The sequence below is a fragment of the Heterodontus francisci genome, chromosome 19 (genome assembly GCF_036365525.1).
Source record: "Heterodontus francisci isolate sHetFra1 chromosome 19, sHetFra1.hap1, whole genome shotgun sequence".
NCBI lineage: Eukaryota > Metazoa > Chordata > Chondrichthyes > Heterodontiformes > Heterodontidae > Heterodontus > Heterodontus francisci.
This window is the reverse complement of record NC_090389.1, coordinates 54,488,001-54,502,237: the sequence shown is the minus strand read 5'-3', so window position 1 is coordinate 54,502,237 and position 14,237 is coordinate 54,488,001. Positions and strand designations below refer to the sequence as shown.

The 14,237-nt window shown below is 44.1% G+C and overlaps 2 protein-coding genes across 5 annotated transcripts in view; both read left to right on the top strand.

Moving 5' to 3' along the window:
* The first annotated feature begins 23 nt into the window (after positions 1-23).
* Positions 24-767, top strand: LOC137380070 (hydroxyacyl-thioester dehydratase type 2, mitochondrial-like). Its single transcript, XM_068051648.1, has one exon. It carries the CDS (start codon positions 24-26, stop codon positions 540-542), a length of 519 nt encoding a protein of 172 aa, XP_067907749.1. The 3' UTR covers positions 543-767.
* A 9,904-nt stretch (positions 768-10,671) lies between these two features.
* The window catches only part of pxk (PX domain containing serine/threonine kinase), a 77,468-nt gene continuing 73,902 nt past the window's right edge, over positions 10,672-14,237 (top strand). For all 4 annotated transcript variants that reach the window (XM_068051644.1, XM_068051642.1, XM_068051643.1 and 1 more), the window contains exon 1: positions 10,672-10,990. In XM_068051644.1, coding sequence (XP_067907745.1) covers positions 10,889-10,990 — 102 coding nt within the window. In that variant the 5' untranslated portion in view covers positions 10,672-10,888. The remainder of the gene's footprint in view (positions 10,991-14,237) is intronic.

The following is a 14,237-nucleotide window of genomic DNA, read 5'->3' as shown; positions in this document are numbered from 1 at the left end:
ACTGGGTTGCAAAATTTGAAGAAATGCCTTTTAGTGGTCAAAGAATTTTTCTTGGTATCTTTCCAAGCATATTAACAATGGGTCAGTGGCACACAGGCAGCATCTTGAAGCTACAAAATGCTTTTCTTCGATCTATGCATCTTCAGGTTGGACAGAGAGCTGAGCTTACCAAAGCTTTTACCCAAAGTGATGTATTCACCTTTTCAGAGTTAACAGGTGATACTAACCCATTACATCTCAGTGAAGATTATGCCAAAGCCAGCAAGTTTGGAAAGCCAGTTGTACATGGTATACTGGTTTGTGGATTAATGTCTGCTGTTTTGGGAACCAAAATGCCTGGATGTGTTCTTGTGTTCCAGGAAGTCCGTTTCCTAGCACCTTTGTATATAGGTGAGCAGGTTTCAGCAATTGCAGATGTTGTTAAAATAAGGAGGTCCATAGCTTGGATTGCTATTTCATGTATTGTCAAAGAAACTAAAAAGGTTATAATGAAAGGGGAAGTCAAGATCATGCTGCCAGAGGATAGAGATCAAAATGTTTGACTCCATATTATTAAAACTGGAAAATATCTTGGAAAATGTTTTCATTGGATGCTAATATTCTTAAATGTATGTTATGAAACTACCGAAAACTAATTTCAAACATATTGATTGATTGGAATGCTTGTAATAACAAATGCTGTCTTTTAACTATGGCGGCACAGAATTTTATTTCAGGACAAAAAATAAACTTTTGTTTCAAAGGAGTGCTTCTGTTTTTGTTGTGAAAAGCATTTTTTTTTTTAACTTGGTGCTCATCAAGGTGAATGGTGTTAGTGCTGGGGAATGGAACAGATCCCACTTTTACAACCAGTGTCAGATTCAAAAAACTTGCATTTATATTGTACCTTTCACAGGTTCTAATGTAGCCAACTTACATACACTAAGGTTCCTTACAAAAATTAGGCAAGTGACCAGATAATCTGTTTTTCCTGATGCTGGTTGAGGGATCTATATTGGCCAGGACTCCAGGGGACTTCCACTGCTCAGCCTTGAATTATGCTATGGATCTATTGCATCACCTGAGAGGAGCTTTGTTTAACACCATATCTGAAAGGCAGAACCTCCAAAAATACAGTACTTTGGACATATTTCTGGAGTGGTACTTGAACCCACAATCTTCTGACTTGGGCAAGAAAAGTCAGGTATAGTATGGTGAGATACAGTGATGCTTCCTGTACTATGGCCCAAGAAGGTGTCTGAGTCCCAACCTCAGGAGAGTACCTCCCACTATACTTGTGACATTTTTCTGTTTTCCATATCAGCCAATTTGGGAGCTGAGTTAGATTACCTGAAAAAAGGGAAATTTTGTGTTGTGCTCCTATGCACACTTGAAAACTTGTAAGACTGCTCAATCTATTTCACAAAGGACCTTGACAGGAATTTTTTTTTTTTAGAAATCGAGTCTGTGCCGACCAACAACCACCCATTTATACTAATCCTACATTAACCCCATATTCCCTACCACATCCCCACCATTCTCCTACTTACACCCAGGGGCAATTTACAATGGCCAATTTACCTATCAACCTGCAACTCTTTAGCTGTGGAAGGAAACCGGAGCACCCGGCGAAAACCCATGCGGTCACAGGGAGAACTTGCAAACTCCACACAGGCAGTACCCAGAACTGAACCCGGGTCGCTGGAGCTGTGAGGCTGCAGTGCTAACCACTGCGCCACTCATTTCTAATATAACTTTTCAATGTTGAAATTTAAAACAAAATTTTGTTCCAAATACTTGTTATAGTTTACTAAGAGTTCTTATTAAAGTTATTTCTGATTTTTTAACGATTTCAGTGCTCCTTGTCTAAAATGTGAAATGCAAAACTGCAAACTGAGACCAATGCATTAAAATGTAATCCATAACCAGTACACATGATGGCAGTAAAGATCACTGAAGTTTCAGATTACATGTTTTAAATCAAATAAAATGCTGGTTGTGTTTCAAGTGAAAATGTACAGTTCAAGAATTCAAACAATTTTTTGCCCTTGTGATTTTGTAAGTATATATCTGAAGGAGAGATTGAATTTCACTGCAGCTTTTAATACTAGAGCAGCACTTCAAAATGTTTAGTTTCACAAAGATCAGAAATGCATTTTTGCACAAATGTGATCTTTAGAGGTCACAAAGCCATTATTACCAATATCAAGGAAGGTTCACAGCCAAAAAATGAAAGAAGGCATCCTAACCTACTCTGCAGAGATGGAGATATTTTGTGAGTGTATATGTGGAAGCTAATTCCATGTCTGTTGATGACTTGGGAATGTGGAGGGGTGGGAAAAGATAACATTGTTTGAAATGTTCTGGCTATGATTAGATAGCTAAGAGTAGAACCAAGCAAAGACCATTCCACTGAGTTTGACAACAGAAGAAATACATTCTAGGATGAGCTTGACTATGTTTCAAAACTGCAGAGAGGAGCAGGGATAATGCAACACAATCATAGTTAAGGAAAATGTGATTTGTGACTTTGATTAGAGTCATTTCAGTGTTGTGGGTGGACAGAAACCTAATTGAAAAGCATGAAACATAAAGGTGTGGGAAAGCTGGACATGGATATGGGAGGTGACGTTTCGAAAACTATGAAGAGGAAAGGGAGATTGGAGATGGGGCAGTTGTTGGACAGAGGAGCAAAGGATGTGTTTTTTTGATGAGGGAGGTACAGACAGGTTTTGAAAGCAAGGGTGACAGTACTTGAGAGAGAACCATATACTATGTTGGATAGTGTGGGAAACCGTGAATGGAAGTTGGTCAGCAGTTTAGTGGAAAGTGTTAAAAGAGCAGCAGATGGGTCTTGTAATCAGGCTGAGCTCATAAGGGGACATGGTGAGAAACTAGAGAATGACGTGAGTTTGAGGCGAGTGTAGGAGGGACGGTTGGGGGAGGACTGTGTTGGCTTTGTCTTTGTGGTGTGGGAAACAGCATAGAAAGCTGAAAAGGTGTTATCAGTTTTAGAGATAAAGAATTATGAGCTCCTCGTCTTGTTAGAGGTGAGGGTGAAGGAGGCAGGAGAAGGGTTTAAGGAGATGGTTTTTATTGGAGAAAAGGGGTTATCTGTTATCTCCAAGATGATTCTGGAGTTTTTGGCAATGAAGGGTCAATACCACTTGATGTGGTCTAGCCAGATCTGGTGATGGATGCCTCAACCAGTTCTGTAGCCAATATGCTTAATTTGTGTTTCTTGAACTTGAGGGAGTGTCAATGCCAGGATGATATGACTGAGGTGATGTTCCCATGCATCTGCTTCCCTTGGCCTAATGGGTGGTGGAGATTGCTGGTTTGGTAGGTACTGCTGAAACAGTCGACAACTTGCTGTGTATAAACTGTAGCCATTGTATGCTAGTGGTGGAATGGCTGGATGTTTAGGTGAATGAAGTACCAAGCAGGTGGACAGATTTGTCCTGGATGATGAGTTTCTTGAGTGCATTTGCAGTTGCACCCATCCAGCCACATGGAGAGTAATTCATCACAGTCGGAGCTTGTAGGTGGTGGAAAGGCTGAGGAGTCAGGTTAACCGCTCACCGAAGAATATCTAGCCTTTGACCTGCTCTAGTACCTACAGCATTTATGTGGCTAAAAGCAGTTGAATTTCCAATTAGTGCTGACTGGATGTTGATGGTGTAGGGAACTCAGTGAGGTTGCCAATCTATATATAAACATTTCAAATAAGCTGTTTCAGCTAGCAAAGGAATGGTTCACTTAAACCTTTTTGCAACTACGGCATTTGTTGTTTTCCCATTGACAGCCTCTGTGGTTCCCCCATTTTGCATTTTGGTAATGGAAGACATTTAACTCCTATAATTTTAAAACCTGACATAAAAACAAAAGACAAAGATAATAGGCGTAGAGGTACAGTGGTTATGTTACCAAACTAGTAATCAAGAGGCTTGAACTAATTATCTGGAGAGATGAGTTCAAATCCCATCACTGCAGTTGGGGAAGTTAACTTTAGTTAATTAAATCTAAAATAAAAATCTAGTATCTGTAATGGTGAACCGGACTAAACTAAAAACCCTAATGTCCTTTAGGAAACAAAATCTGCCATTCTTGTCAGGTCTGGTCTATTTGTGACTCCGGACTCTCAAACTCTTGACTGCCCTCAGAAATGGTTGAGAAAGCCCCAAAATGAATCAAAATCATTGCTAGAAGCTATAATAAGAATAAAAGCAGACAGACCACCCGGCATTGACCTCGGCAATGGATTTGCACAACCAGCCCAGTTGACCCTGTAAAGTCCTCCTAACTAACATCTAGGGATTTTTGCCAAAGTTTGGAGAACAGTTCCACGGATTAATCAAGCAACAGCCTGACATAGTTATTTTCATCAAAACGTACCTTTTAGCCAGCATCCCACACTCCTCCATCACCATCCCTGTGTATATCTTGTTCAACCTGAAGGACAGACCCAGCAGCCGTGGGACAGTGTTGGGAGGGAGCAGCCCTGGGAGACCTCAATATTAACTCCAGATCCCATGAGGTCCCATGCATTAGGTCAAACATGGAATGGTATCTTGCTAATTACCACCTATTGCCCACCCTCAGTTAATGAATCTGTACTCCTTCACGTTGAACATCACTTGGAAGAAGCACCGAGGGTTGCAAGGGCACAGAATGCACTCTGGGTGGGGGACTTCAATAGCCATCACCAAGAGTGGCTCGATAGCACCGCTACTAAGCTGGCTAAGTCCTGAAGGACACAACTGCCAGACTGGGCTTGTGGCAGGTGGTGAGAGAACCGACATAAGGAAAAAAACCTACTTGTCCTCACCAGTCTACCTGTTGAAATGCATCTGTCCATGACAATACTGGTTGGAGTGACCACCGCACAGTTCTTACAGAGGTGAAGTTCCGTCTTCACACTGAGGACACCGTCCATCTTACTTTGTGGTACTACCGCCATGCTAAATGGGATAGATTCAGAACTAATTAAACAGCTCAAAACTGGGCATCCATGAGGCTGTGGGCCATCAGCAGCAGAATTGCATTCCATCACAATCTGTAGCCTCATGGCCCAGTATGTCCCTCATTCTACCATTACCATCAAGCTAGGGGCCCAACCCTGGTTCAATGAGGAGTTCAGGACAGCATGTCAGAAGCAGCACCCGATGTACCTAAAAATGAGGTGCCAACAATGAAGGTACAACACAGGACTACATACACGCTAAACAGAGGAAGCAGCATGTTATAGACAGAGCTAGGTAATCCCACAACTAATGGATCATAGCTCTGCAGTCCTGCCACATTTAATCGTGAATGGCAGTGGGCAATTAAACAACTAATGGGAGGAGGATGCGCCATGAATATCCCCATCCTCAATGATGGCAGAGCAAACAGTGTGTGCAAAAATCAAGGCTGAAGCAATTGCTAATATCTTCAGCCAGAAATGCCAAATGGATGTTCCGTCTCAGCCTCCTGCTGAGGCCGCCACCATGACAGATGCTAGTGTTCAGCCAATTCAATTCACTCCATGTGAAATGGCTGAGCAGACTGGATACAGTTCAGGCTATGGGCCCTGACAACATCATGGCTGTTGTGCTGAAGACCTGTGCTCCCTAGTCAGACATTGAACCAAGCTGTTCCAGTAATGCTACAACCCTGGTATCTACCTGACAAAGTGGAAAATTGCTCAGGTTCATTCATGCTACTCAAGTGCTAGACAATGGCCATCTCGAAGAAAAAAAGTCTAAACAAGTCCCCTTGACTTTCAATGGCATTACCATCATCTAATCCTCCAACATCAATATCCTGTCCACAAAAAGCAGGACAAATCCAATCCCACCAATTAATGACCCATCTGCCTACTCTCAAACATCAGAAAAGTGAGAGAATGAGTCATCAAGTGTCAGTTACTCACCAGTAATCTGCTCACCAATGCTCAGTTTGGGTTCCACCAGGACCACTCAGCTCCAGACCTTACTACAGCTCTGGCCCAAACATGGGCAAAAGAATTGAATTCCAGAGATGGAGACAGTGGTGTCATCGTAATATCATGGGACTAGTAATCCAGATTCCCAGGCTAATACTCTGGGGACATGGGTTCAAAATCCACTACAGCAGCAAGTGGAATTTAAATTAAATTAATTAATTAATAAGAAAATCTGAAATTGAAAATAATGGGGACCAAGAAACTGCCATTGATTGTCGTAAAAACCCATCTGGTTCACTAATATTCTTTATGGATGGAAATCAGCCATCCTTACCTGGTCTAGCTTACATGTGACTCCAGACCCACAGCAATGTGGTTGACTCTGAAATAGCCTAGGAAGCCATTCAGTTGTACAAAACTGCTACACCGGGAAAAAAAAGGAATAAAACTGGACAGAACACCTGGCATCAACCTAGACACCGGAAATGACAACGGCAAACCCAACACTGTCGACCCTGCAAAGTCCTCCTTACTAATATCTGGGAACTTGTGCCAAAGCTAGGAGAGCTGTCCCACAGACTAATCAAGCAACAGCCTGACATAGTCATACTCACAGAAACATACCTTACATCCAATATCGCAGACACCACCACCACCATCACCATTCCTTGGTATAACCTGTCCCACCGGCAGGACAGACCCACCAGAGGTGGTGGCACAGTGGTATACAGTCAGGATGGAGTTGCCATGGGAATCCTCAACATTGATGCTGGACCCCATGAAGTCTCATGGCATCAGGGCAAGAAACATGGGCAAGAAAACCTCCTGATTATTACCACCTACCATCACCCCCCGTCAGCTGATGAATCAGTGCTTCTCCATGTTGAACAACGATTGGAAGAAGCACTGAGGGTAGCAAGGGCACAAAATGTACTCTGGGTGGGGGACTTCAATGTCCATCACCAAGAGTCTCACAGCACCGCAACCTCACAGCTCCAGCGACCCGGGTTCAATTCTGGGTACTGCCTGTGTGGAGTTTGCAAGTTCTCCCTGTGTCTGCCTGGGTTTCCTCCGGGTGCTCCGGTTTCCTCCCACATGCCAAAGACTTGCAGGTTGATAGGTAAATTGGCCATTATAAATTGCCCCTAGTATAGGTAGGTGGTAGGGAAATATAGGGACAGGTGGGGATGTGGTAGGAATATGGAATTAGTGTAGGATTAGTATAAATGGGTGATTGATGGTCGGCACAGACTCGGTGGGCCGAAGGGCCTGTTTCAGTGCTGTATCTCTAAATAAAATAAAAAGTCGCTCGGTAGCACCACTACTGACCAAGCTGGCCGAGTCCTAAAATAGCTGCTAGACTGGGTCTGCAGCAGGTGAGGGAACCAACAAGAGGGAAAAAACTACTTGACCTCGTCCTCACCAATCTACCTGTCACAGATGCATCTGTCCATGACAGTATTGGTAGGAGTGACCACCGCACAGTCCTTGTGGCGATGATGTCCAATCTTCACACTGAGGGTACCCACCATCGTGCTAAATATGATAGATTTCAAAAAGATCTAGCAACTCAAAACTGGCCATCTATGAGGCGCTGTGGGCCATCAGCAGCAGCAGAATTGTATTCAACCACAATCTGTAACCTCATGGTGCAGCATATCCCCCCTCTACCATTACCATCAAGCTAGGGAACCAACCCTGGTTCAATGAAGAGTGCAGGAGGGCATGCCAGGAGCAGAATCAGGCATATGAAAAATTAGGTGGCAGCCTGGTGAAGCTACAACCCAGGACTACTTGCATGCCAAACAGCAAAAGCAACATGCAATAAACAGGGCTAAGCGATCCCACGACCAACGGATCAGATCTAAGCTCTGCAGTCCTGCCACATTCAGTTGTGAATGGTGGTGGACAATTCAACAACTAACTGGAGGAGGTGGCTCCACAAATATCCTAATCCTCAACGACGGGGGAGCCCAGCACATCAGTGCAAGTCTGAAGCATTTGTATCCATCTTCAGCCAGAAGTGCCAAGTGGATGATCCATCTCAGCCTCCTCCTGAGGTCCCCAGCATCACGGATGCCAGTCTTCAGCCAATCCGATTCACTCCATGTGATATCAAGAAATGCTGAAGGCATGGATACTGCAAAGGCTATGGGCCCTGCAACATTACAGCAATAGTACTGAAGACTTGTGCTCCAGAACTAGCCACGCCTATAACCAAGCTGTTCCAGTACAGCAACAACACTGGCATCTACCCAGCAATGTTAAAAATTGCCCAGGTATATCCTGTGCACAAAAAGCAGGACAAATACAACCCGGCCAATTACCACCCTGTCAGTCTACTCCTGATCATCAGCAAAGTGATGGAAGGGGTCATTGACAGTGCTAACAAACGGCACTTGCTCAGCAATAACCCGCTCACTGACGCTCAGTTTGGGTTCCACCAGGGCCACGCAGCTCCTGGCCTCATTACTGCCTTGGTTCAAACATGGACAAAAGAGCTGAACTCCAGAGCTGAGGTGAGAGTGACTGCCCTTGACATAAAGGCAGCATTTAACCGTGTATGGCATCAAAGGAGCCCTAGCAAAACAGGAGTCAATGGGTATTGGGGGAAATCTCTCCGTTTGTTGGAATCATACCTAGCACAAAGGAAGATGGTTGTGGTTGTTGGAGGTAAATCATCTCAGTCCCAGGACATCACTGCAGGAGTCCTCAGGGTAGTGTCCTAGGCTCAAACATCATCAGCTGCTTCATCAATGACCTTCCCTCCATCATAAGGTCAGAAGTGGGGATGTTTGCTGGTGATTGCACAATGCTCAACACCATTTGTGACTCCTCAGATACTGAAGCAGCCCATGTCCATATGCAGCAAGACCTGGACAACATCCAGGCTTGAATTGATAAGTGGCAAGTAATATTCATGCCACACAAGTGCCAGGCAATGACCATCTCAAACAAGAGAGAAACTAACTATCTCCCCCTTGACGTTCAATGGCATTTCCATCGCTGAATCCCCCACTATCAACATCCTGGGGGTCACCAGGGACTAGAAACTGAACTGGACCAGCCACATAAATGCTGTGGCTAGAAGAGCAAGTCAGAGGCTGGGAATGCTTTGGCAAGTAACTCACCTCCTGTCTCCCCAATGCCTGTCCACTATCTACAAAACACAAGTCAGGAGTGTGATGGAATACTCTCCACTTGCCTGGATGGGTGCAGCTCCAACGACACTCAAGAAACTCGACACCATCCAGGACAAAGCAGCCTCCTTGATTGGCACCCCATTTACAACCTTCAACATTCACTCCCTCAGTATATATATCAATTATTTGGATGTGGGGACCAAATGCAATATTTCCAAGTTCGCGGATGATACAAACTAGGTGGAAATGTGTGTTATGAGGAAGATGTAAAGTGGCTTCAAGGGGATTTGGAGAGATTTAGTGAGTGGGCAGGAGAAATAGATATGCAGAGTATTTCTTAAATGGTAAGAGATTAGAAAGTGTAGATGTACAAAGGGACCTGGGTGTTCTTGTCAATAAGTCACTGAAAGCTAACATGCAGGTGCAGCAAGCAGAAGGCTAATAGTATGTTAGCCTTTGTCGCAAGAGAATTTGAGTACATAGTAGTGAAGTCTTGCTTCAATGGTATAGAACCTTGGTTAGACTGCACCTGGAGTATTGTGTGCAGTCTTGGTCCCCTTACCTTAGGAAGGTTATTATTGCCATAGAGGGAGTGCAACGATGGTTCACCAAACTAATTCCTGGGATGGAGGGATTGTCGAGATTGGAGAAACTGGGCCTGTATTCTCCAGAGTTTCAAAGAATGAGAGGTGATCTCATTGAAACCTACAAAATACTTAAAGGGATAGACAGGGTAGATGCAGGTAAGATTTTCCCCAAGTTTGGGAGCCTAGAACCTTGGGATACAATTTAAAAATAAGTGGGAAGTCACTTAGGACAGAGATGAGAAGAAATTTATTTTCTCAGAGGGTTGTGAATCTTTGGAATTCTGCACCCCAGAGGGCTGTGGAAGCTCAGTCATTGAGTCTGTTTAAAGTTGAGATTGACAGATTTCTAAATACCAATGGCATAAAGGGATATGGAGAGAGTGTGGGAAAAAGGCATTGGAGTGGATGATCAGCCATGATCGTATTGAATGGCGGAGCAAGCTCGATGGGCTGGATGGCTTATTCTGCTCCAATGTTCCCTCCACCACCGACGCACAGTGGCAGCAGGTGGGTACCATATATAAAATGCATTGTAGCAACTCACCAAGGCTCCTTTGGCCTTCCAAAGCACCTTCCAAACCCGCAAGCTCTACCACCTAGAAGGACAAGGGCAGCAAATCATTGGGAACACCACCACCTGCATGTTCCCCTCCAAGCCACACACCATCCTGACTTAGAACTATATCGCCATTCCTTCACTGTCACTGGGTCAAAATCATGGAACTCCCTTCCTAACAAGCTTCTACAGCTGCATGTTCTTAAACATGCTGTGGTTAATGTACATGAATGATGGTTCAATATCTTGAAACTTCAATTTTCATCTTTAAAGCATCATATGGTGTGAATTCCATGCTTTCTTTGGTCCTGATTGTTTAAATGATTGCTGCTTGATTATTTTTTTTACTGTACGCTATTGAGATTGGCAGTAAATTGACAGCAGCAAAATGGGCACACGAAGGGGCGTAACTTCGGGTGTAATTTACCAATTAGTTTCAAGCACGTCTTTCAATGATCTACCTAGTGTTAGCCCTGGGTTACAGTTGCAACCCAACGTCGTGACTTGACTGAGCACAGGGTTCTGTGGCTGCAGTGCCGTGCCAGCGGGCAGAAGTGTCAACAGCGGTAACTCGGTGGACTGTAGGACCTCGCGGACGCTGTGCGGTGCCGGCTTGAGGCTCCGGTGAAGCAGCTCTCAGGCGGCGGCCACTCTCTCCTCACATGCCCGCCGAGTGCGGCGCTTCCCCGCCCTTGCAATGGCGTTCATGGAGAAGAAGAGCCCGGGTAAAGTGTTGCTGGACGACACGGTACCGCTGTCCTGCGTGATCGAAGCCAGTCAGAACCTGCAGTCGCACACGGTGAGTGCCGAGACCCGGCCCACCCCGGGCATGGGGGAGATGTTTAGGCCGTGGCGGTGGTAACGGCTCCAGTGTGGAAGCCGGAGGTGATGCCGACTGGGTTCACAATGGCTCTTGGTTGGGAGGTGATTTAGAAGTCGGCCTGCGGGTGGGGCCGGTGGCAGGGACCGGTTCGATCCTACCCTGGCCGGTTACCGAGCGGCGCTGGCTGTCGCTGTGGCACCTCAGGGCAGTCAAGTGACCGCGCTTCCAGGCATTTCAGCTGGAAATTCAGTAATTCTTGGAGAATAGCCTGAGGCAAAGCTTGGACTGTTAATGACTCGTATAGCTGTAACTGAGAATTGTTAAATCCTGTCAATGTTCAGTGATTAGTATTTGCTGTATCACCGAGTTGCACAATCCCTGGGTTGACATGTTCTACACTGCCAAAGGGTTACAATGTCCAAGGCCCGCTCCGACTGCTGCAATTTAGCCTACTTCGTCCATTACAATATTCCCTTTGAAGGTTGTGCCAACAGAAATGTGTTTATTCATTTATATTTCTTGTCATCTATTTCTTACTAACTAAAACAGATGTTGTAAAAGCTGTTGAGCAGTCATAACTTTAGTTAACAGCCACTCCTTGAACTTGCAACAACTGATGAAGTATAGAGAGTGTATAATTTTACTATGCCCAGAACTAAAAATGCCACCGCTGACGTATGGCGTTGCTTGGGTATATATGTTTAAATCTCTCCACCAGGTTTCTGTCCCAGCCACAGCACTGGAACAGCCCAGATCGAAGTCACAAATGACATCTGAGATGACTGTTGTGCTATTGCTCCTCATTCTCTTTGACCTCCCTGCTGTCTTCGACACTGTCAACACCATCTCTCTGCAACCCCTCTCCTCTTTGCCCAGTCTGTGGGACTGCCCTCTTGTGGTTCCACTTCTACCTATCCAATCATAGTCACCAACAGTTTCTTTTCTTGCCAGAATCATGACCTTTTGGAGACCCAGAAACATCTATTGCCAGTTCCTTCCTTCCTATCAACATGTTTCCACTGGCCACACCACCCAAAGACATGGGATCAGGTTTCACATGTATGCTGAAACAGTGGGGATGGTTGGTGTGTTTTGAAGTCTGAGCAGAAGGAGCATCATATTACATTCATCCATGCCTGGGTGCCAAGTGTACTGAAATTCCTTAAAATTCACTAAAAAGTTGATGTACTGAATTAACAGTCACTGCTATACTGCAGTACTCTTTTGTGAAAATTCTGTACTTCTAACCTTTCTCTGAGAGCACAAAAATGGAGCATTAACTATGTATCACAGAGTAGATGGTATGCTATGGTTTCCCAATGCATTTCCTTTCTGTTATGTTTCCATGGGATATATTGCAGAATTGAAAGTTAAATAGAAACATCAAATAAGTGATCATGACTATTCTAACCACACAATTTAATATTTTTTCATTTAAGTATGTGGGGAATTCATCTGAAATTTGAACTTCATTAACTGAAGTGCTGAACTTCCTTTTCAAAAATTTGAAATCAAAATACTGCAGATGCTGGAAATCTGCAATAAAAATAGAAAATACTGGAAATATTCAGCAGATCTGGCAGCATCTGTGGAGAGAGAAACAGTTAACATTTCAGGTTGATGACCCTTCATCAGAATTCCATTTTTGATTTATTTTTCCCCCTTTTTCTCAACTTTTCACCTATGCTACTATATAGAGCACTGACAGGATGGGCAAGTGGTCTATATTAAGACAGTGTTGCTATTGAGGTAACCTCTAGCAAGCTTAGAAGAATAACCTGGGTGACTTGGCAACTGAGCTTCTTTATTTAACTGTGTAGAAGCTGACTTGACCACCAACTCATGAGGCTGTTACCTCACTGAAGTAAATTGCAAACATGAACCTGTGTCTACAATTGGCAAAGTGTGTTGGTGCTGAAATGCCCTCAACCATCATTCCTGCTTGAACAAAACCTTTAATTAAGGAAGGCCAGTACGGATTTGTTAAGGGCAAAGTATGTTTCACTAACTTGAGTGAGTTTTTTTATGAGGTAACAGAGAGGATTCATGAGGGTAATGCAGTTGATGTCGTGTATGTGGACCTAAAAAGGCATTTGATAAACTGCCACATAATAGGCTTGTGAGCAAAGTTGAAACCCATGGAATAAAAGGGATAGTGGCAGCATGGATTCAAAGTTGGCGAGTGACAGGAAACATTAGTGGTGAACAATTTTGCAGATTGGAGAAAAGTATATAGTGGGTTCCCCAGGGGTCTGCATTAGGACCACTGCTTTTCTTTATCTCTGTTAATGACCTAGACTTGGGTATGTAGGGCATTATTTCAAAATTTGCAGATGACATAAAACTCGTAAGTATTATGAACTGTGAGGAGGATAGGATTTTTTTTTTATTTAGAGATACAGCACTGAAACAGGCCCCTTGGCCCATCGAGTCTGTGCCGACCATCAACCACCCATTTATACTAATCCTACACTAATTCCATATTCCTACCTCATCCCCATCTGTCCGTATATTTCCCTACCATCTACCTATACTAGGGGCAATTTATAAAGGCCAATTTACCTATCAACCTGCAAGTCTTTGGCATGTGGGAGGAAACCGGAGCACCCGGAGGAAACCCACGCAGACACAGGGAGAACTTGCAAACTCCACACAGGCAGTACCCAGAATTGAACCTGGGTTCCTGGAGCTATGAGGCTGCGATGCTAACCACTGCGCCACTGTGCCGCCCTTTATTCTATAGCACTTTTAAAAAAAACTACAATTTTTCCAGCAGTAAGCTGGGAAACTGCAGTGTTTCAGTATCATGCTGCTTGTTGGGGGGCAGGAGAGTGGGGATAGTGTTAGACGTAAGAGGACATAGGCTGGTGAAATGGGCAGACATGTGGTAGATACTACGAAATGTGGTCCATTTTGAATGCTATCTAAGGAAGAATAAGTTTTGATGCTGTAAAATAGAATTGTAGGGGCTTTGAGTGAGAGCAGGTATTTTGACTGTGAATCCATTAGGAGTTTAGCTTGACTAACAGCAACAAGTAGTTAGAGGCAGTTTTTCATGGCTCGCAAAGCTGTTATTCTAAGTCAGAGATCCGCTTGAACGTTTCATTTAGCTATTTTGAATGTTGCTGTCATATGGCTTTTAAAAGTTCTTTGACAAAAATTGTGTTCAAGTAGTTTTGAGGTAAGCAGTCAACTTCAGTTTTTCTTGCAGCAAACTGAGTTC

What these genes read in the sequence shown, in the direction of transcription:
- LOC137380070 (XM_068051648.1), top strand. Translation starts at nt 24, where the DNA reads ATGCCTTTTAGTGGTCAAAGAATTTTTCTTGGTATCTTTCCAAGCATA.